Source organism: Anabrus simplex, chromosome 11 (genome assembly GCF_040414725.1).
Source record: "Anabrus simplex isolate iqAnaSimp1 chromosome 11, ASM4041472v1, whole genome shotgun sequence".
Lineage (NCBI taxonomy): Eukaryota > Metazoa > Arthropoda > Insecta > Orthoptera > Tettigoniidae > Anabrus > Anabrus simplex.
In genome coordinates, this window is record NC_090275.1 from 20531251 (window position 1) to 20553544 (window position 22294).

Below are 22294 nucleotides of genomic sequence, written 5' to 3' on the forward strand. Positions count from 1 at the left end.
GGTACACCCCTAGCATTTGCCTGGTGTGAAAATGGGAAACCACGGAAAACCATCTTCAGGGCTGCCGACAGTGGGGTTCGAACCTACTATCTCCCGAATACTGGATACTGGCCGCACTTAAGCGACTGCCGCTATCGAGCTCGGTTATTAAGAAAGTAGTAACGGGCACTGTGTTTCTAAAAGGTTACTTCAGCATGTTGACAAAGATTGAATGCCTCTTGAGTTGACTGCATTAAATTATGTTCGCTGTTTTTTCTTTTTTTTTTTCTTTTTTGCGAGTTGATTTACGTCGCACCGACACAGATAGGTCTTATGGCAACGATGGGACAGGAAAGGGCTAGGAGTTGGAAGGAAGCGGCCCTGGCCTTAATTAAGGTACAGCCCCAGCATTTGCCTGGTGTGAAAATTGAAAACCATGGAAAACCAATTTCAGGGCTGCCGACAGTAGGGTTCAAACAAACTATCTCCCGAATACTGGATACTGGCCGCACGCTGTTGTTATCCATTGATGTGGTAAATTCTTTGGGTTCTGAGGCAAAAATACGCTTCTCATATATAACAAGGGTGATTTTCTTAGCTACTCTAACTAGTTCATGGATAAACCATGCAGCTGAGTAGTAAAAAGTGGTGGTGGTGATTATTGTTTTAAAAGGAAGTACTATTGGGCAACTATCCACTTTTAACACTAGTCAGAGGGGAAATTTTGAAACGATCCAACATTTCAAAAAATTATGGTATTGTCCAAAGAATGACAAAGGTCACGAAGTTCGTGAAAATGAAAGACTCCCAAAGCTTCAACTGCTCTAATACCATCGGGGTCGGAAAAGAACAAGAGTTGACCAAGGAAGGTTGGATACGATAGAAAAGTGAGGAGCCTGGCACAAGTAAGTGGAAAGAATGTTAAGACTCAGCTAATGACCCCGTGGTCACCAACACATGCTCTCAAGTTAAGAGTTCCTGGTTCAAACCCGACGTCTGTGTTATGTTTATGTCAACATCATTTGAAAACCAGTGATAATAATTTGTCGGGCTACAGTCTTCAGTTGGCTTTTGGCAAAAAAAGTCAAGGTAATACTCCCCCTCCTCCTCCTCCTCATCATCATCATCATCATAAGAAGATTGATCAAGTGGCTGTGCGGTTTCGGTCACGTAGCTATCGACTTGCATTCGAGTGATAGTGAGTTCGATCTTCACTGTTGGCAACCCTGATGAAGGTTTTCCGTGGTTTCCCCATTGTTTTTCACACCAGGCTGTTTCTTAATTACGAGGCCACGGTCGCTTCCTTCCCACTCTTAGCCCTTTCCTATCCCATAGTCAACATAAGACCTATCTGTGTCAGTGCGACATCAACCATATTGTAAAAATAATAAGAATAATACTTAGGCATTATGCGAATATTGGGCTACACTTATCATTCGAATCACACATATCACAGTTGTAGGAGTGGTATAACACTTGCGGTATAGGCCTATAACTCCAAACCTGTGGGTGGGGGTGGTAGAATAACACCCACGCTATCCCCTTGCCTGTCGTAAGAGGTGACTAAAAGAGGCCCCAGGGTCTCTTAACTTGAAAGCCCGGATTGGCGACTATGGGGCCCTTAACTGAGTCCTGGCTTTTTTTCTGTCACTTAGCTTACTTGTGCCAGGATCCAGACTTCATTTTTTCCTTAACGACCTCCCTTGTGAAGTTAACTCAAAAATAAAAAAAGAAGTAACAAATAATATTATTATTGTACAGTTCCAATTACATTTGCTGCTTCTTTAAAAAAAACACATTTGTTTGGAAACTTTCCTATAACATGTTAAAGACTTGGGTGGTTTAGAAACATTTTTGGGATCAAATTCCACTTGAGTGTTACCGTCCATCTACACTCTTCTTTTCCAATTGCGATTCGTAAGAAAATACATAATGGAACCCACAAATACCAAAATTGTTCATATAAACATGTGATTCTTCGGGAATAATTCTATTGTAATAACTTACTAACCTCGAACAAGACGGAATCATAGGTGGGTTGCCATTTATCACGCCTGTAATTTTTGACCGTATCCTCTGAGCTCACCATTGCTTATCACTGGAAAGCAAAACTATAATCTGCCAGTTGACTTATTCTGACAAATTGGTGTAGCGCAGTATCCCATTTCCCTTAAAAATACAAATATATTTCATATTATAACTTCGGGCCCGCCCACATCATAACGATGCTTAAGACCGAATATGGCCGTCACCGCAAAGCATTGTGGTAGCGTGACCAGACCTTGCTGGACAAATACCGGTACTTAAAAATCACAACACTCGCTTCACTCGCACTAATCAACTACTGTAATTTAATGTACCGTAGCCTAACATAATTTCCTAATGTAATCCCTGAAATTGCCTAACCAAGGTTAACTCAACTTAATAGCAACTGAATTTCTATTTCTGATGGAATCGTGTCTACCAATGGCTTTAATTTTCTTAACCATTATTATTATTATTATTATTATTATTATTATTATTATTATTATTATTATTATTATTATTATTATTATTATTATTATTATTATTATTATTATATGCATGAATATTAGGACTCGGCTAAGAGCCCCGTGGTCGACAACCCACGCTCCCTAGTTAGGAGCATCTGACGCCCCTTTCAGTCGCCTCTTATAACAGGGAGGGGAGACCGTGGGTGTTGTTCTATTGCCCCACTCACGGGGGGAAATCTATTTTGGGTTGTGACTACGAGGCCCTTAGCTGAGTCTTGACATGGCTTTCACTATTCTAGCCCATCCGACCTACCCTGGTCAACACTTGGTCTTTTCCGACCGCGACGGCATTAGCCCGTTCGAGGTCTAGGAAGTTTTTCATTTCCCCGCACTTTGTGGCCTTCATCTTTCTTTTGCCGATACCTTCATTTTTCGAAGTGTTGGTCCCCTTCCATTTGTTTTCTTCTGATTAGTGTTTATATAGAGGATGGTTGTCCAGTTATAGTTCCTCTTAAAACAATAATCACCACCACCACTTTGTACTATATAGCTGCATGGGTTATCAATAAACTAGTTAAGAGTAGCTAAGAACATCACTCTTGTTGCATATGTGCAGAATATTTTTGCCTTGGAACCCAAAGAAATACCATATGAATGGATAACAACAGTTACCATACATAATTTAATGCACTCAACTCAAGAGGCATTCAGTGTTTGTCAACATACTGGGGTAACCTTTTAGAAACGCAGTAGATATCGGAAATTATTGCAACCGTCGTTTAGTACTTTAAATACAGTACTTCAAGTTCAGTATTTCGTGTACCGGTAATCATAATATGACACAGATACTGTACAGATTTCTATTATTCTGCCAATAAGATTACGTATTTGACAGATGATATTAATAAGAAACACAGTAAGACCAAATTGTAAGGAAGTAAAAGAGAAGAACTTGAGCTTTTTTGTTGATTCCTGTTTCTCAAAAAAGAATTTCAAGCTCTATTCAAATAGCTGTGAATGTATTCATATCATTTAAGTGTTATACAATTATATATACATGACCAGTAGATGCCCAATTACATTTTTTTATGAAAAACAGTTGGTATTTAGTTTTTATTTCAATTTACGGTACCGAAATCCTCTAAATTCGAATACACTTGCCTTTGGTTACGCTCGCTTAAAGACCCAATATGGCGGCTCAATGAGTAGCATGACCTCCCTAGACAGACCTTGAGACAGAGGCATGGTATATTTATATATTTAAAGTCAGTCAGGTTTTCGCGGTTTTCGTTTCCTAGATGTCAGATTTTGTTATCAAAATATTTACATGTTGGTCGAGTTCCAGTGACCACGCCTTCTAAAATGGTTGCTGTCTGATGTTTGTGTACTTTTATACATATCATTCTCTTCAACAGAATATTAGTAAGATATGTGATATTATTCGCGAAAAATGTTGGCATGTGGAGGGCTTACGTCATTGATCATTTCAGATTACTAATGGTAACAAACACAACAAATGCTAATGAAATGGAATCAAACCGTCCTGTAATGTCTAATGTTCCTGCCGAGTTATCGCCACAAGATTTGGTAAATATCATAAAGGAAAAGAAATATATTTTCTGTTTTGTTTTGTTCAATGACTTACATAGAAGGGATATTGTCATCACTTGCTATGTGTACTGTATGAGGTGCTGGAAGACATTAGTTTCTACGAATTCTTGTTGCCAAATTATTATTCAACCTTATAGTAATTCGTTGTAACGATGTTTCCTTTTGCCTTTTAGTTGAATAACGGAATCGGTGATTTCAAGCAAAGACAGCAATTGAATGGTGAACAAAGTGATGTGTTAACGACATCAGAATTGCCAGTTGACGTGGTAAGTTTTGGCCTCACTGAGTGTTCTGCATATAAAGTTGTTTGATGGCAAAACTTAACGACGCCCTCCCCAGCATAAATTATTGCAAAGGTAAATCATATAAATACATGTGACCTTGTAAGACTTCTAGCTGAGTGATGTGTTCATTGCTATGGTCAAGAACTTACCAGCCTGCATCCAGAAATGGGAATTTTATAACCTACCGGTAATATTATAAATGGTAGGACTTTCCGGCCGGGTCGGGGATTTTCACTTTGTCTGTTTAATCCCTCTAGCTTGGTGGATGGGTGTATGTGTTCGTCTTAATACACATCTTCACTTACGATAAATCACTCTAAACCATCACAGAAACTGTAATACCGTAATAAGCCTAAATACTTCCCTCTACATGGGGTTGGCGTCAAGAAAGACTAAATCCATGCAAAGTATCAACCCCAGTAAAAAAGGGAAAAGGCCAGCAAGATCATAAGTCGTAGGACATTTTCCATACTACCGGCATCAACAATCATTGATAATGGGTGAAATTTATACAATTTCACATCACTCCCAAAATTCAACACAAATTTTGTTACAACTGTGGCACAAAAAAATCTAAACCAATTGATAAACTGACACACACACATACAGAGTCTAACCTCTTAAGCCAAACACTGAAAATAATCTAGTAGTGGTAAGTTTTCTGGTAGAAATTCTAAACCCTCATGCCTCGCTTTGTTCACCATAATATACATACATACATTAACATTAAAGACTGTTATGCCTTTCAGCGTTCAGTCTGCAAGCCTCTGTGAATTTACTAAACGTCGCCACAATCCTCTATTGCAACTAGTGCTGTGGCCTCATTTAGTTCTATACCTCTTATCTTTAAATCGCTAGAAACAGAGTCTAACCATCGTCGTCTTGGTCTCCCTCTACTTCTTTTACCCTCCATGACAGAGTCCATTATTCTCCTAGGTAACCTATACTCCTCCATTCGCCTCACATGACCCCACCAACGAAGCCGGTTTATGTGTACAGCTTCATCCATCGAGTTCATTCCTAAATTAGCCTTTATCTCCTCATTCCGAGTTGTTCCCACCTGTTTGTACCAGCAATCATTCTCGCTACTTTCATGTCTGTTACTTCTAACTTGTGAATAAGATATCCTAACTTGTGAATAAGATATCCTGAGTCCACCCAGCTTTCGTTCCTGTAAAGCAAAGTTGGTCTGAAAACAGACTGATGTAAAGGTAGTTTCATCTAGGAGCTGACTTCCTTCTTACAGAATACTGTTGATCGCAACTGCGAGCTCACTGCATTAGCTTTATTGCACCTTGATTCAATCTCACTTACTATATTACCATCCTGGGAGAACACACAACCTAAATACTTGAAATTATCGACCTGTTCTAGATTTGTATCACCAATCTGACATTCAATTCTCTTGGATTTCGTACCTACTGACATCAGTTTAGTCTTTGAAAGGCTAATTTTCATACCATACGCATTGCACCTATTTTAAAGTTCCAAGATATTAGACTGCAGGCTTTCGGCACAATCTGCCATAAAGACCAAGTCGTCAGCATAGGCCAGACTGTTTACTACATTTCTACCTAACTGAATCCCTCCCTGCCATTGTATACCTTTCAGCAGGTGATCGATGTAAACCACGAACAGCAAAGGTGAAAGATTACAGCCTTGTCTAACCCCTCTAAGTACACTGAACCAAGAACTCATTCTACCATCAATTCTCACTGAAGCCCAATTGTCAACATAAATGCCTTTGATTGATTTTAAAAATCTACCTTTAATTCCATAGTCCCTCAGTATGGTAAACATCTTTAACCTCGGTACCCTGTCATATGCTTTCTCTAGATCTACGAAACATAAACACAACTGCCTATTCCTCTCGTAGCATTTTTCAATTACCTGGCGCATACTGAAAATCTGATCCTGACAGCCCCTCTGTGGTCTGAAACCACACTGGTTTTCATCCAACTTCCTCTCAACGACTGATCGCACCCTCCCTTCCAAGATGCCAGTGAATACTTTACCTGCTATACTAATCAATGAAGAGGCTCCTTGTCTCAGACGGCAGCGCGTCGGCCTCTCACCGCTGGATACCGTGGTTCAAATCCCGGTCACTCCATGTGAGATTTGTGCTAGACTAAGCGGAGGCGGGACAGATTTTTCTCCGGGTACTCCGGTTTTCCCCGTCATCTTTCATTCCAACAACACTCTCCATTCTCATTTCATAGCACTTATCAGTCATTACTATCACCTTGGGAGTGGCGACCCCATTGTAATAATAGCCTATATCTGGCTCATTCATTACATCCCTGACCCGGTCAAAGACTGGAAAACAGGTTTTGGGTTTTCATTTTCACTAATCAATGAGATACCTCGATAGTTGTTGCAATCTTTCCTGTTTCCTTGCTTATAAATAGGTGCAATTACTGCTTTTGTCCAATCTGAAGGTACCTTACCAACACTGCATGCTAATCTTACTACTCTATGAAGCCATTTCATCCCTGCCTTCCCACTATACTTCACCATTTCAGGTCTAATTTCATCTATTCCTGCTGCTTTATGACAATGGAGCTTATTTATTATATATACTGAAATAATAAAACCAATGGGGAAAACATAAACATACCTTATTGCCCTCTGTTGGTAGCAGTTCCAATGAACTAAGTACGTCCCTAGCATCAAATAACACCGAGCTCAATAGCTGCAGTCGCGTAAGTGCGGCCAGTATCCAGTATTCGGGAGATAGTGGGTTCGAACCCCACTGTCGGCAGCCCTGAAGATGGTTTTCCGTGGTTTCCGATTTTCACACCAGGCAAATGCTGGGGCTGTATCTTAATTAAGGCCATGGCCGCTTCCTTCCCACTCCTAGCCCTTTCCTGTCCCATCGTCGCCATAAGACCTATCTGTGTCGGTGCGACGTAAAGCCAATAGCAAAAAAATAGCATCAAATAAGCATCACACAGCAGTATACCTGCTAGAGCGGTGCAAGCCATGCATGTTGAGGAGATTTTGTTAAGTTTTACCAGAAGTTTTCTTGAATTTTATTTTATTTGATTTCTAATGACCTTTTCTCTTTAGGTTGATCATAATGTGATTGGTGGTGATGCACATATCAGTGTAGGCAAGAGTCCTCGGAGAATTCTTCATTTCAGTGATGGCACATTGGAGGAATATAGTACTGATGATGAACCTGATGAAGTGGATTCTTCACACGTAGTGTCCTCTGTTGATCCTGTAAGATTAATGTCCGTTCATTATATTTATACCCTTTTTGGGGGCTTGATTTGTAGTTTTAAAACAATGGTCATCATCACTGCCCAATTTTGGTAGCTTGATGTCCATAGAAAAATAAGAGCAATTCTTTCCTTGTTTATAAATCTTCATGCAGTATATAATAGGCCTACTCTTTTATGAGGAAGTATGTAAACAAGAATACTTAGATATTTTGGATTTAAGATTAGTTATATTAGATATTTCTCTCATAGTGTATTGGCACTGCCGGTGGCTTCAAGTAGCCTACGCATTGGCCTCCACGGTATGCACTAGCCATGTGTCTTGGTGGGTGTGCTAAGTACCAACTGATGAGCCCAACTTAGCACACTGGGGCGAAACGCTGGCAACCAGGAATGAGATAGCTGGAAAACTTATAATGTCCAATAACGGACCATTTATATTGGTATTATAAATTTACTCATTCGGGACAGGTATTTCAGGTTCCCTGTGGGAATCAACATCGATATCACAATATGACATGACGGTTGGTTAGGTTAGGTCCCAAACTTACATGACATGCAAAGGAGGTGTAGGGGCTTAAATCCCTAAATTAGCTGCCATAAAGAAACCTGCAGGCCTGTATACCCTGGACAAGACCATTGGTTTGGTTAAAAATATGAATAAATAAAAATCCGTGAATTTCACAGTAAAAATGTACCCTGCTCTCTGCAAGCTTTATAACATTATAAGGAAGTAGAAATTATGCAAATCTTGTGTTGAATTCCTTTCATAGGAGAGATGTGTTCATTGCAAAGTCCGGGAACCCACCAGCCTGTTCCCAGAAGTACATTTACTTTTATAACCTAATTAAGAGCGGCACACAGCATTCCCTATTGCTCAAGTAGCTACTAGCATTGTTATTGGCCTTGGTAATGATGTGAATTACATTCCATTACCAATCTCCAAATAGAACCTGTAAAGGAGCATCCTGTACGTACGGCAAGAAAAAAGTTATTTAGTGCTTATCTTAATTCCTAAGTAGACAGCCTTGTGGACCGCCCGATCACATTATCTGTGAGGAGGAAACAAAGGATGGTCATTCCGCTTGTAGATGTTTGCAATACAAATGGTGACCCGTGGAACTAATATTGAGGTGCGTGGGATATAGTTTTAATTTCACCTGATCGTTAGTTGTAATGCCAATGTGGTCGCATCTCACACACACCATGACAGTTTCAAACTGGGCACTTATTTTGACCAAATGTTGTTCCCATGTAGCCAGTCACTCAGCATTTGCTTGGTGTGAAAATGAGAAACCACGGAAAACCATCTTCAGGGCTGCCGAAGTGGGGTTCGAACCCACTATCTTCTGGATACAAGCTCACAGTTGCACGCACCTAACTGCACGGTCAACTTGCCCAGTCTATTGGAGTCAATTGCAAACTTGCCTTCATCACAGCTGGCCAATAGCAACATGAAAAGTGGTTGCATTTCTCACATTTACACAGTCTCGATTTTAATTCTTGTATATAAGTAAGAATACTCCTAGGGGTGGCTAGGTGAATCCCTAGCTAGCATAAAGGAAGGATCTGTCCTCACTGCTACTTCTTGTAACACTTCATGTCATATACTTCCTGTGGTGGATGGAGGAGTGGGGCCAACATTAGCTCCATGCTCTCACTTTATATCACTGCCATCTGCACAGCCTGTTGCTTTATTAGTCACCTCGTCAGCCCTTTCACTGCTGCTTGCTTCTTAAGGTTCAGAAAGGTAGTCCTTGGATCATGATTTCTGTGGTAGTCTTGAATACAGTTTATTTTCATTTATCATATTGCTTTTAGTACCGGGAGTGTCCAAGGACTTTAATACAGTGTTGTCCGGCTCTATGGCTAAATGGTTAGCGAGCAGGCCTTTGGTCACAGGGATCATGGGTTCGATTCCTGGCAGCGTCGGGAATTTTAACCATAATTAGTTAATTCCCCTGGCACGGGGGCTGGGTGTATGTGCCATCTTCATCATTTCATCCTCATTACGATGTGCAGGTCGCCTACGGGAGTCAAATCAAAATACCTGCACCAGGCCTCTCTGGAGGCCACACATAATTTCATTTCAATAAGTGTTACAGGAACTCAAATATGTAGATAAGATGTACAGAAATGTATGCTCTTCTCTAGCCCAGCATGAGCTCAATATCAGTGAAAGTATACATGAATTTTGAAGAAATATGAAATTAATTATCTAAATACAAAGAGGGGGGGGGGGGGAGAAATGCATTACAGTGAATCAAGGGAATGACCAAAAAATCTACCCTTCCAAATCACATTGTCAAATTTCCGCAGTGCATTACACAAACCAGAAGATGAGAAAAATCGACCATCAATTTTTAAGAATCAACGTGAAATTTAGGGCTGGTTGCATAAAGACATCTGACCGGAGATCAATTCAGAACCTACTGTAGTTCTGAAAATGAACTGAGATTACGACTTCGCTGCGTTGAACAAAGCTGAACACGGATTATACGTGTGTAGTTCAAATGTAATCAGAGTTCAGAAAAGTGGACGTTCAACACCACAAAACAAATGAAATACGAAATAGATTTGCCCATAGGGTAATACTTAAATGGTGGGATTGACCTGGCCGTGACTGTCAACAAATAATGAAATAAGAAATTGCTTTGCCCCTTGGATAATACACGTTGAATTGAGCTGGCCAGGGCATTGAAATAATAAGTGATTTGCATCCCCCGCTCGTGTGCCGCATATGCATGTAGAAAGGTTGGTAAAAATGACTGTCGACAAATGAACGTCGTTTGCAGCATGTACTGGAATTTCTTCACATTATGCTTTTCTTGCAGCGAACACATGTGAAGGAAAAACGGATATCCGACTTTCCTCAGCATGGACGCCCACATGACAGTTTGTAGTGAGGGGGGCAGACCTTGGGGTATGTAGTATTTTTAATATTTTGGAGGATGAATGGTGACTTGTATTCCGTGGTAGAATAATGCCCACGGTATCCCCTGCCTTTTTGACTTCCTAATTCTTCTTTTCAAAAATTCCAAATTCCAAAACCCCAATTCTATTTTCCATGCCTTACATAGTTCCCACCCACATTTTCTACTCCAATATCCCACCCTCCTAACCCACCCTAAACTACCCCTCCTTCATTTCCCTATCTTATCCTTCCTCATTACTATCTAACTTCAATTTCTTTTATTCTTTCTCTTATTTCACTATCACTCTTCCTCGTTTAATTTATTCTTCCTTCTCTATTTAAAAAAAAAAACCCACGACCTTCATTTCGGTTCTCCTCTTTCAAATTTTAACTCTTGTCTTGCGCCAACTTCGACTACTTCAATCATAACCTAAAAATTTTTCATTTAAAAAATAGCGCACTGTGCATATAAGTTTTCATTTGTTTTCCGATATTGCGCTTTTTACTACTTTTTTTCTTCTCTCTACAATTGTTTTTTCAAGTCAACTGTTTTCCAAGAACTTAGCAGGAGTACAAGTACTCATTCAATTATACTGATTTGCGTCGTATATTTTTATATACGTACTTAACTTCCCGCAACCGTGACAAATTCTAGACCTTCAAAACATTCTCCACTCTACTTTGGCGTTCGACTGCAGCGCATGACCTTGAATGTGCCGCGCTGATCACCAGGAGCTGGCGGCTTTCTACTACAAATCTATTCGTCTGCGACTTCAAGTTATTTTTGATCTCCGTATATTAGTTGATAGTGTTGTGACTTTGTGCATGACAGAATATGGTGTCGTGTCTTTGTGCCTATCAAAGTGTGAAACTGACCTCCAATATTCATAAACATTGTACATGTTTTTACGGCTGATGATGACCTGGACTAAGGTCGAAACCGGTCCCATTTAAATAGGAATGTGATTACTGCATTTCTTTCTTTTAAGTATTGAATAGGTTGAACCTCCTTTTCAATTATTTAATTTTAACATCAATAATTTCAATACGGAACAATGAAGTTTTTATCTTTAAACTTCTACGTAATACCGACTTCTAAATCATTTTCTTGAAAGAAAAACACCTGACTACATAAGATTTTTTTCCTTTCCCTGAGAGCTAGGGGGGGGCCACAGCCCCCCACCCCCTTGCCCCCGGGCATGGGCGTCCTTTTTTTTTTCTGATCCCCACGGTATTAGGTTTGCGAAGTCTAGTGAGTCTTTCATTTTCAGGACCTTCGTGGTCATTCTTTCTTTTATTAATTTTTTGATGAATCGATTAGTGTTAATAAGGGGTAATTGCCCAGTTGCACTAGGGTCGTTCGATCTTGTGTGGTTTAATATCACGTCAGGATAAAAATTTTGTCACGTAGAGCACGTTGCATGTCCGTTTTTCCTTTACGGTACCTGTTACCTGCGGCGATATCAATGAGGTTTTAAATCATATATTTGGTCATAGTGCAGTTATGAGCACAGCAGAATGAATACATAGCTGTCAGGAAAAGGTGAAGCAACTCTGCATGTCATTGGCTAGCTGATGTTTGATACGTAGCTCGAATTGAACAGGACAGTCCCCAGCTGGCAAATGAAGCATGTTTGAATTCATTACATTTTCTCGAGAAGTACTTGGATCTATTTTCGGAATAATCACAGTACTGAACTTGTAATGTTTGTAGATTTAAGGCTAGGTGTAGAAAACAGTGTACTGGTAGTTCCATTTTAAAAACAAAATTAATAGCATTCTCTCAGAGGATATTGACACCTACCATTCTACCTTGAATGGCCCCTATGTTATTTGAGATGGACAACTTGGCTGAATAACCCTCTATATTCCAGTAATCAGACATCTGTAAAACATGAACGTAAGCAATTCATAGAGGTTATGTTGTAGAATTAAGTTTCACTGCTTTATAAGAAGCGTAAAGTAGCACATATATGGACAACTATAGCTAACAATGTATTAGGTTAGTCTTTTGTGTATTTTCTTATGATTTATCGTAACAACACAGGTAATATTATGTTCACAATCAGCTGTTCTTATATCTCGGAAAGAAAACAACTCCTTGAACTGAGATCAAAGAGTTTAATCGGATAAATTTCTCCAGTCAAAGTGAATCCTAGGTCAGTGCGAATTGATTTCAGATTAATGTTTATACAACAAAAAATCCGAGTTTAGCGTGAACTGAGATCAATTTCATCTCTGATCTAAGATCAAACGGTTTATGCAACCGGTCCTTAGTGCATAAAATCACAAAGTTTAAATTAAGTTGCCACTTGTTCCAGTTAGTATGGCAAGGATGAAGTGGTTGGTGCAAGCGCAATGGTGAAGGAAAGGCTACAGTCATTTTCATCACTTGCAGTGCTTTCCTTTTACCACAAACCAGGCATTCCCAACTTGTGTATCGTAGAACCTCATGGAGTGTGTTACAAAATGAGCCCGGTACATAAGCCGACCATTGCCATTTGGGTCTCTGAAATTTTTTAACCTAAAGGGCGAATTCTACCATGTCTAAAAGAACAATTTTAGATGCAAAAATTATGATTTTTCACAATTCGTAAGTGATTATTAAATGAAAATATTTGCCAAGCGCTACGACTATTTTGCCATGGTAGCCATGTTTACGACGTCATAGTTTTACAATGCTTAGTAAAGCTAAAGGTTCCACCTATTCAATACGTTATCGTAATGGTCTATTTAGAACATCACATATTTATTTAACTTATCATAAAATACATCTTTGGTACCGGTTTCGGCAAGATGTATTTTATGATAAGTTAAATAAATATGTGATGTTCTAAATAGACCATTACGATAACGTATTGAATAGGTGGAACCTTTAGCTTTACTAAGCATTGTAAAATCTTGAGTCAATACGGACAAAAAATGAAGTTTTTAATACTAAATAAGACGTCATAGTTCACAGTCAGTACATGCTTTCAACTGTTGAAGGTCACCTACTATATAACTATGATTTTACGAGCCAACACCTGACAGTTTAAATGTGAACAAAAACACAAACTGAGCACCCCATGGGTTACAGCAGAAAATGATCACTTCACATCACATTATTGCATACTGATGTTCTTCTCAGAACTTCTTCATACGTCGGCTGATCACCTGCCTCTGTTCCTCCAATGACACAACCGAGTTTGACGTTGAATTTGCAGAAGTGATCTGTTGCCAGGCATCTGTGATCTTCAGTCTTTAGAGATCCTATCATTTCTCTTCCAACCAACCGGTGGTATGTTTTAATTTGGAGATGTAATCAAAAATCTTCTTAGCCTGTTATTCATTCTGTGAAAGTGACCATCAAAGTGTAGCCTTCATCTCTTAATTGTGTCTGTAATTTTCTCTATATTGTGGTAGGGGGGTCTTCATTTTTCTCTTCATCCAAATATCTTTATTCCTTTGGGGTCCCAAAATTTTTGTTAGTATTTTCCTTTCTTCCATGTGATGTTTGAACATGATGTTCATAATGGAATAAGCTGTTATCGACAGCAAAATATAATAGATGGCTGCCTCATTCATTGCGCTCCCCTAAACCGTAATGTTGCACCATGCCTCGCAAATGATTATCCATTGCAGTATTCCTGACCATGGCATTAAAATCTCCTAGAACAATTGTGATTCCCTTAGGTTTCAGGGTTTCTCTGACATTATCTAAGCTAATATAAAACAAAAGGTAAAGGTTTCCACCTATTCAATACTATTTATTATAACCTTAAAAAAATTACATATATTTCATTAAACTATTTCGATCTTTCTTTAGACCATCATCAGTCAAAATCAAGTTTAAGCAAGATATGAGTTACAGAAAAAATTTATGAAGACAGCGTGTGTTGTTTAAAATGAGTGCAAGTCAAGTAATGATTTCGATGTTAAAACACTCATCACAATCACATTGTGTAAGTTCTCAGTTTTTTCAATTTGAAGAAAACACTTCACTGAAGACCAGGTGAAATACTTAAAATATTAGCACTTGAATCTTGTAGAATTCTGTTCACACTTGTTTCAACTGAACCAGGAACCAAAAACTTTACGCCAGGAAGTTTGTCAGAGACTCCTGCATCACTACGGGGAGGAAGAAGATTTCTTGTGTCGTATTGTGACTTGTGATGAAACTTGGGTGCATCATTACACCCCAGAGTCAAAGCAAGCAAGCATGGAGTGGTGGCGAAGAGACAAAGCAGGTCCAGTCAAGGCCAAAACACGCCCATCTGCTGGAAAAGTGCTTGCAACAGTTTTCTGGGACTCCATAGGCGTTTTGCTGGTGGATTTTCTTCACAAACAAGGTACAGTTAATGCAACCTATTACTATCGCCTTATGAATGAAGTAAAAGCTGTGTATCACAACAAGCGATGCGACAACCAATCCAAAATGTCATTCTTCTCCATGAAAATGCAAGACTGCATACTGCTGCTTTAACAGGGAAAAAACTGGAGGAAATTCACTGGACACCTCTGGAACACCCTCCGTACAGTCCAGATTTATCGTCCTGTGACTACCATTTGTTTGGACCACTCAAACAAGACCTAGGAGGACAGTGGTTCTATGATGATGCAAGCGAAGAAGAGTTTGTGCATAACTGGCTCCGCACACGTCCCTCTTCTTTCTTTTAGGGCGGAATCAGAAACTTACCGATCTGATGGAGAAAATGTGTATCGAAGGCAGGACACTGAAGAAAAGTGATCTCTGCATGTGTATTTTTTTGGTTGATGCAATAAATTTTAAAAAATAATTCTCGTTTATATTTGATTCGCCCTCATCTGCTCTGCTCTAGTGTTTAATAGGACTAACCGTTCAGCAACTTATTTACTTTTAAGGGTCCAGGGTATACGTTTTCCTCTGACTGGCTTCACATTTTATTTCTCTGCACTGAGCGAGTTGGCCGTACGGTTGGGGTCACGTAGCTGTGAGCTTGCATTCGGCAGATAGTGGGTTTGAACTCTGCTATCGGCAGCTCACCTTAATGAAGACTGTGGTCATTTCCTTCCCACTTCTATCCCTTTCCTCTCCCATCATTGCCATAAGACTTCCCTGTGTCGGTGCTACGTAAAAGCAAAATTGTAAAAATAAATTGCTGCACAGTCCCCTCAAGATACACTGTAATAGTAGGTAGCCTGTATGTTAACCAAAATTCCATTTGTATGCTTACCAAATTTGAGCACAGTCCGTCAAGTAGTTTTTATGTGAAAGAAACTAAAACAAAGAGATCAAGGATAAAACATGGGCTAAAACACAGCAAAACATTTTTTCTCGAAATGCAGATATATTTGTCTTTTCTGGTTTATATTAAACTGATGTCAAATGGACCTTATTTACAAAGTTCTGTCGAATCTTAGTAATATATTGGTGGTTTTTTTTTGCTATGGGCTTTACGTCGCACCGACACAGATAGGAAAGGCCTAGGAGTTGGAAGGAAGCGGCCGTGGCCTTAATTAAGGTACATCCCCAGCATTTGCCTGGTGTGAAAATGGGAAACCACGGAAAACCAGGGCTGCCGATAGTGGGATTCGAACCTACTATCTCCCGGATGCAAGCTCACAGCCGCGCGCCTCTACGCGCACGGCCAACTCGCCCGGTTATTGGTGTTTTGGAAGGGAATATCCTGTAAGGTGATTTTTGCTTGTTACTGTGGTGTTATGCATGGAGAACCAGTAAGCTTGTGATGTTACTTGTCTGTTATACAGCTTGTGGTGTTGAAAATATGTGAATGTCTGTAAAGAAAGAAGAAGAAAAATGGAAGTGAGACTTTATAAAAGATCCTGACACTAAGTGTAGAGCTATTTAATCGTACTTACTCCTTTCCTTGTCCTAGAAGTGTTAGCTGTACTTCACTTGTTCGTTTTGGTGCGGAGCTTGTATCTCGGTGAGACTGGAGGGGGTGTAGGGGAAGAAGGTTTCAACTTGGAGGGGAGGCTCGAGGGATTTGCATGTTGGAAAGTACATAATTATGATGGAGATCGATATACCTCTGATATGTTTTCATGATGAAAGAGTAAACTATTTCGTACAAGGTAATTAACTTTATCTTGGTTCATTTAAATTATTGTTAGTTTTTTTGTTCCAGAAAAATGAAAAAATCTTCTGTAATATTGAGTAGGAACCCCTTATGTATCTTTATCAATATTTATAAATCTTGACTAATATCGGAAAAGTCGTGACCGGAATCCTTTGTGTGTTGCCCCATAGCTGAGAACCAGTTACGTCTTATTGCATTTATGTGTCGCGTATTCAGCGCAGAGGTTTGATCCTCCACAGCTCCGCCAACAGCTGTCGTAGATAGCCTAGGTGTCACTGAAGAGGCATGCTTGGGAAATGAGGAGTGATGTAGTTTCCCATTGCTTTCCTCACCAAACCAGAAGTTGCTATTACGTATCAGTCTGCTAAGCCCACTGAAATGCATGCACCAACCAATCCTATAAGCAATATTTTCACACCATTCATAACAGCGACTGACTGCATAAGGAATGGTATTACTAGCATCGCTCATACCTCGGTCACTTTCATATTACAGGTAATAAATCTCATTGTAGACTGTATTGGACATCAGATTATGAACATTAAATAATAGTTTGCACCACCTTTCCAATACTTATCTTTCCTTATATTTAGGATATAAACATTACAACAAGTGTTGTAAGTTGGGACGTTTTGCTTAACTGTCGTAAGCATCATCAGCCACAATAAATCTTAGCCTAAAGTTAGGTCAGAGCCCCGAACCTAGTGTCCTTAAAATATATGGTACCGTAAGATTCAACATTTACATTATAGAAAATCAAATAGACTTTAAAACTAGTGTGAAAAACATAGAATGTTCATCATGTCTAAGAGAAAAACTAGTTTTATGTATGAACATTCTGATTGACTGACTGGTAGCAATGATATCCTATATGATTTTAATTATTTAAATTATTTCACTACCAGCTCTGTATTGTACTTTATGGTTTTAACCTCTGCAAACACCTTGTCATCTCAAGAGGCCAAATACTCTATATACTTTATATACGAGTTAGAGGGACTTGCCGTACTCTTTGCTTTAGAAATTTCTGCCTTTATCTAGAGCATGTCAAGTTTGGATTAGAGATAAACAATCAAGCCATAAGCTGGGTATTAGATAGGCCCTGTCGTACCGGGCTTATCACCCGCTGGGCTATTAGAACTTCAGCTTTCCAGTTTGACGTGCGTCATATTTAGGGATCTGAGAATGTGGTCGCAAATGGGTTAAGCCAAATGTTTTCCAGCGATTCTAATTCTGTTAACTCAGAGAAAAGCCCTCTGCCTTCACTTTCCACACCTTCTGGTTTAAATGCAACTCTGACTGATGTCCCTATGCTATATCATGACATAGCGAAATACCAACGTGAAGATCCTGTGCTGGCTCCCAGGATGATAGCCTATGTTGCCCAAAAATGATCCATATATTTCAAATGGTGAAAGAGGTTTCAAAATCGGTCCAGTGATTTCTAAGATTACCCATTACATACAAACAAACTTATAGTCTCTCATCTATACGTTAAAAGAGTTTACTAAAAACAGCTTTGGCAAATCAGTCCGTCCATTCTGCTGGACCGATTTGCTTCATTTTTGTTTTGTTCTCTCCGGAATCACCTGCCGGTGAATCACAAGACATTGATAGGTCTCTAAGTTCAGCGAAATTTGAGTAATTATAAAATCAAATCATTAAATTATTACTCCAATAATTGCAGGTGAAGGCTTACCCTAACCCGCAGTACATTCTGTACTTAGCAGGTTCCTAAGCAACTAACACTTTCATTAATATTCTGATGCTTACTAATATCATTGCATGCAGCTATGTTAGATTACTACCTGTCAAGCCAGAGAGTATAAACTTCCTTTGATCATGGAAGAATACTATTTCCTGCTAGATACTCTTTGATACTCTAACCCCTTTCCCAGCTTCCAAATATATTCTTTAGATGCCAGAGCGTTTCTGATAACTTACATGCTGCTAACAGAAAAAATGTCTGCATACAAACAGACCCCAATATGACATACGCCTTAGACATTACCTGGGAACACCTATTGAAGGATAACCTTCCTACACCAGAAAGAGTGAAGACCATGTATCTTTAAAAAGTTCTCTGCCTGTCAAGATACGCTCTCTCGAGACTAACCTATGAGCTCACAAGAGAACCGTTCTATGTAGGAGAACTGCGATTACAAATACCATTGCCTTCTACGACACAGTAGCAAGCTTTACATCAAGAACTGCAGGATTTTAAAATAAGCAAATATATTGATAGATTTTTACCAAATAAATTGTATGATGACGTCAAAATGGATGAATTCTGACTACGAACTGTGACTTCTTATCAAATGTTCACAAAATCATTGAAAAGGGCTGGCAAAACAAAATTACTAGGACAGGCATATCAAGACGAGTTATCTGACCTATTAATAATGTATGCTGCAGAGCACCACGGGTCCTCTAGTTATATATTATTATAGATATAGATGTGCAATTCATGACCATTATGGACTTCAGATTAAATGTGAAGGATTTTATTGTAGTTTTAATATGATTTTGATATCAGGTAGATTAATCTAATACTTTTTTTTAGTTTATCATTCTTTTATCTGTGAATAAATGCTTTATTATTTTTTGTGATTTTCAAAATATAATTTCATGAAACTACTTTTTTCTTTTAGTATCTTAAGGTTTGTCAATCTAGGCAACTTCCAACTGTGGGGAAACCAGAATAAAATTTATACTGGTACAGGCTTTCGCAGACAATGTCAACTGACAAGTTTTAATGTTCTCCACGGATATTAAGCCTAGTTGATATATTAAGCATGTTGATGTTTCATCTACTCTACAGTAGCCCACGTCAAGATTAAACGACACGAGCTGGTAGCCGCTCATACTTTTAGAGCAGTGAGAAGTCTTAAGTGGTGGTGCCAGCATTGTCTTACCTCACTTGCAGATTGGTGTTTCTAGAACCTGCACAGTGTGAACCAAGTGAATTCATTCTTCATCGTCTGGTGGTGAACAACAATCAACAAAATCTGCTATCTGCAGATCCTTTTCTTTCCTATTGAAACATTTTTTAAGTTTGTCTCTGCAGCCACCCAAATACTGGTGGGTGGTAGCCAAAACTACACGATTTCCTCAAATTTTAGTTCATGTTCAAGGTATGAGAGTGTGGACTCCACTACAGCAGATTCTTTCGCTTGGATGAGACAGCGTGATGCTTGTATTCTTTTAGTCTGGTGTTAATGCTGCATTTGGTGGTTCCAATATAAACCTCTCCGCTCAAATGGCAAATACGGTACACACCTGCACAGGAAAGAGGATCCAGAGGGTACTTAGCTGAGCATAACTGCTGTTTTTTTTTTTTTTTTTTTTTTTTTTGTTTTTTTTTTTGTTCTTTTTAAGGCAGTCTTGATGTTGTGTTGCTGATCCTGTCTGTAATTGCTGGGATGTATGGATAAATGCCTCTCTCATGTCTCTTCCTGTTTCTCCTCAGATTGTGGAGGAGACTCGACAGCAGTCTTGATCTCAGTTGTAATGCCGAGAAGAGATTCTCCACTTTACTCTAGAAAAGTTTTACAATCCCTTGGCTTACTTTGACAGCATCCTCGTGTCTGTTTATACTTAGGGTGATTGTTGTAGTACTTATTGAAATAGTGGTTGATGTGTGTAGGTTTCCTATATACTGTATTGACTATATGGTAGCCTTCCCTCTTCAGAAGGATGTCCAGCAGTAAACTGGATTTTTGCTTGGATGCTGATGACACTGGAGAAACTCAAGCAGTTTATATCTCCGCTTTGTGGCCATTGGATAAACTATTCATGACATAGCTGTACCATATAGTGGGCTTATATATTGCCACTTCCAGTGCAGAATTCTTGAATCTTTTCACACAGATATTGATGATGACTGGACTTAGAATTGTCAGGTAAGCAAAGCAATGTAGGTGCCACAAAATATGTAAACTTGCGACTGCCCTCCCACCCACCAGCTTGTGTCATTTTGTCTTAACAAGGGCTATCGTAGAGGTGTTGAAACATCAACACAGCCTATTCCACAGGAACATCGAACACTGAAACTTGCCAGAATAAAGTTTAATACCAATATAACTGGTCCGTTATTGGACATTATATTCAAGATAGAAAATAAGCAACTTCATTGATGATTTAAGGGTAAAAGTGTCCTGCAAAAGTGGAGCTAGTACACAAGTAAACAGTCTGACTCAGTGTCACATTCATTGAAAATCCAATACTTGAACGAAAGCTGTAGCTTAGATGATACATAGCTATGATACACAAGATTATTTGTAACATTGTGTTTTATTTCTCCTGTAATTCTCACTCATGAGTAATTTTCAACCTTGTTATAGAAAACCTTACCTTGGGGTTCTTGGATGTGGTATCAGACAGTTGTAGCTGCTAGTACATCCCTTCGAGTGTGTGATTATTTGGGTGAAACCCTAGCAAACTTTTTTGGAATTACTTCACCAAAATATCAGTATGAAATTGATGAGTACAAGAGAATGATGGCACAAGTAAGTACTGATATATTTTTCTGTTAATTATGTTTAATTTTAACCCTTTGCTCTCCAATCACTTTTACAACTTCACTGTCAGCACTTACTGCATAAAAACATCATTACACTTTCAACTTATTTATTTTCTGCAATTTTACAAAATAAAAAGAAATAAAAAATGGAATAGAACCTCTGAAAATATATTGCCCTACAATGTAGTGAGCCTGCCTCTCACCTTGAAACCCCAGCTTCGATTCCCAGCCAGGTCATAGATGTTTACCTGGGTCTAAGGTTTGGTTTAGGAGCTATCTGGTGGTGAGATAGTGGCCCCAGTCTAATAAGCCAAGAATGACTGAAAAGAGGATTAATCACACTGACCAGTGTCACCTCATAATCTGCAGGTCTTCAGGCTGAGCAATGATTGCTTGGTAGGCTAAGGCCATGCCATGATTTTGAGAAAAATGTCTGAACATACTCGGGCTGTGTTTTTTTTTTTTCCTTCCTACAAGCTACATGATTAAAATTAAATTTGTCAGAGTCAATTCATTCAGCACTAAAGTCACCAGAATTTCAATGCTTAATTTCTTCCTTAAAAGTTTAAATAAACCACAATAAAGTATGATAAAAATTCATTAGTTTTTAAGAAAACTGCACAGAAGTCCACATAACACACCAATGTTTACATTTGCAACTTTGAAAATGTTTGAGTTTGGGAAAAATATTAGAAGAAAATTGCAAAAAATTTGTAACAAAGGAATACAAACAATGAAGCGTTCACTAATTGGCAAACAAATAACAAGCAATAATATGATGTCATCTTATTGTCGACATCAACTTACTTCACTTGTCATCACAGTGTCATTAGAGTGGAAAGGGTTAATTTCTAGTAGCAGTGTGCTACGAGGCTTTTGGAATATTCAACATTTTATGCAATTCTTGTAATAATATGAATTTGTAATGAAAAAACTACAAACAAATGACAAATCAAATCATGTATAGAAGGGTAGGAACACACAATACTACGAGGGCGAATCAAAAAGTAAGTTACACTTCCAAGTTATGTCCATTTATGAAACCACCTACACATAAGCAATACAGCTATGACAACGTACAATGTAAGTCCACTTTTCCACATTGTCCCCAAGAGACTGTAAACATTTCTCGGAATAGTCAACCAACTTTTTGATTCCGGATACGTAGAAATCACCTCCAGCGCTATGTAACCAGCTGGAGATGGC

General features: G+C 38.9%; 1 protein-coding gene across 1 annotated transcript in view; it reads left to right on the forward strand.

The window, feature by feature from the left end:
* The first annotated feature begins 3755 nt into the window (after nt 1-3755).
* LOC136883433 (protein FAM177A1) overlaps nt 3756-22294 on the forward strand; it is a 33552-nt gene continuing 15013 nt past the window's right edge. The window contains exons 1-4 of the mRNA XM_067155714.2: nt 3756-4058; nt 4256-4348; nt 7436-7591; nt 20910-21074. Coding sequence (XP_067011815.1) covers nt 3930-4058; nt 4256-4348; nt 7436-7591; nt 20910-21074 — 543 coding nt within the window. The 5' untranslated portion in view covers nt 3756-3929. The remainder of the gene's footprint in view (nt 4059-4255; nt 4349-7435; nt 7592-20909; nt 21075-22294) is intronic.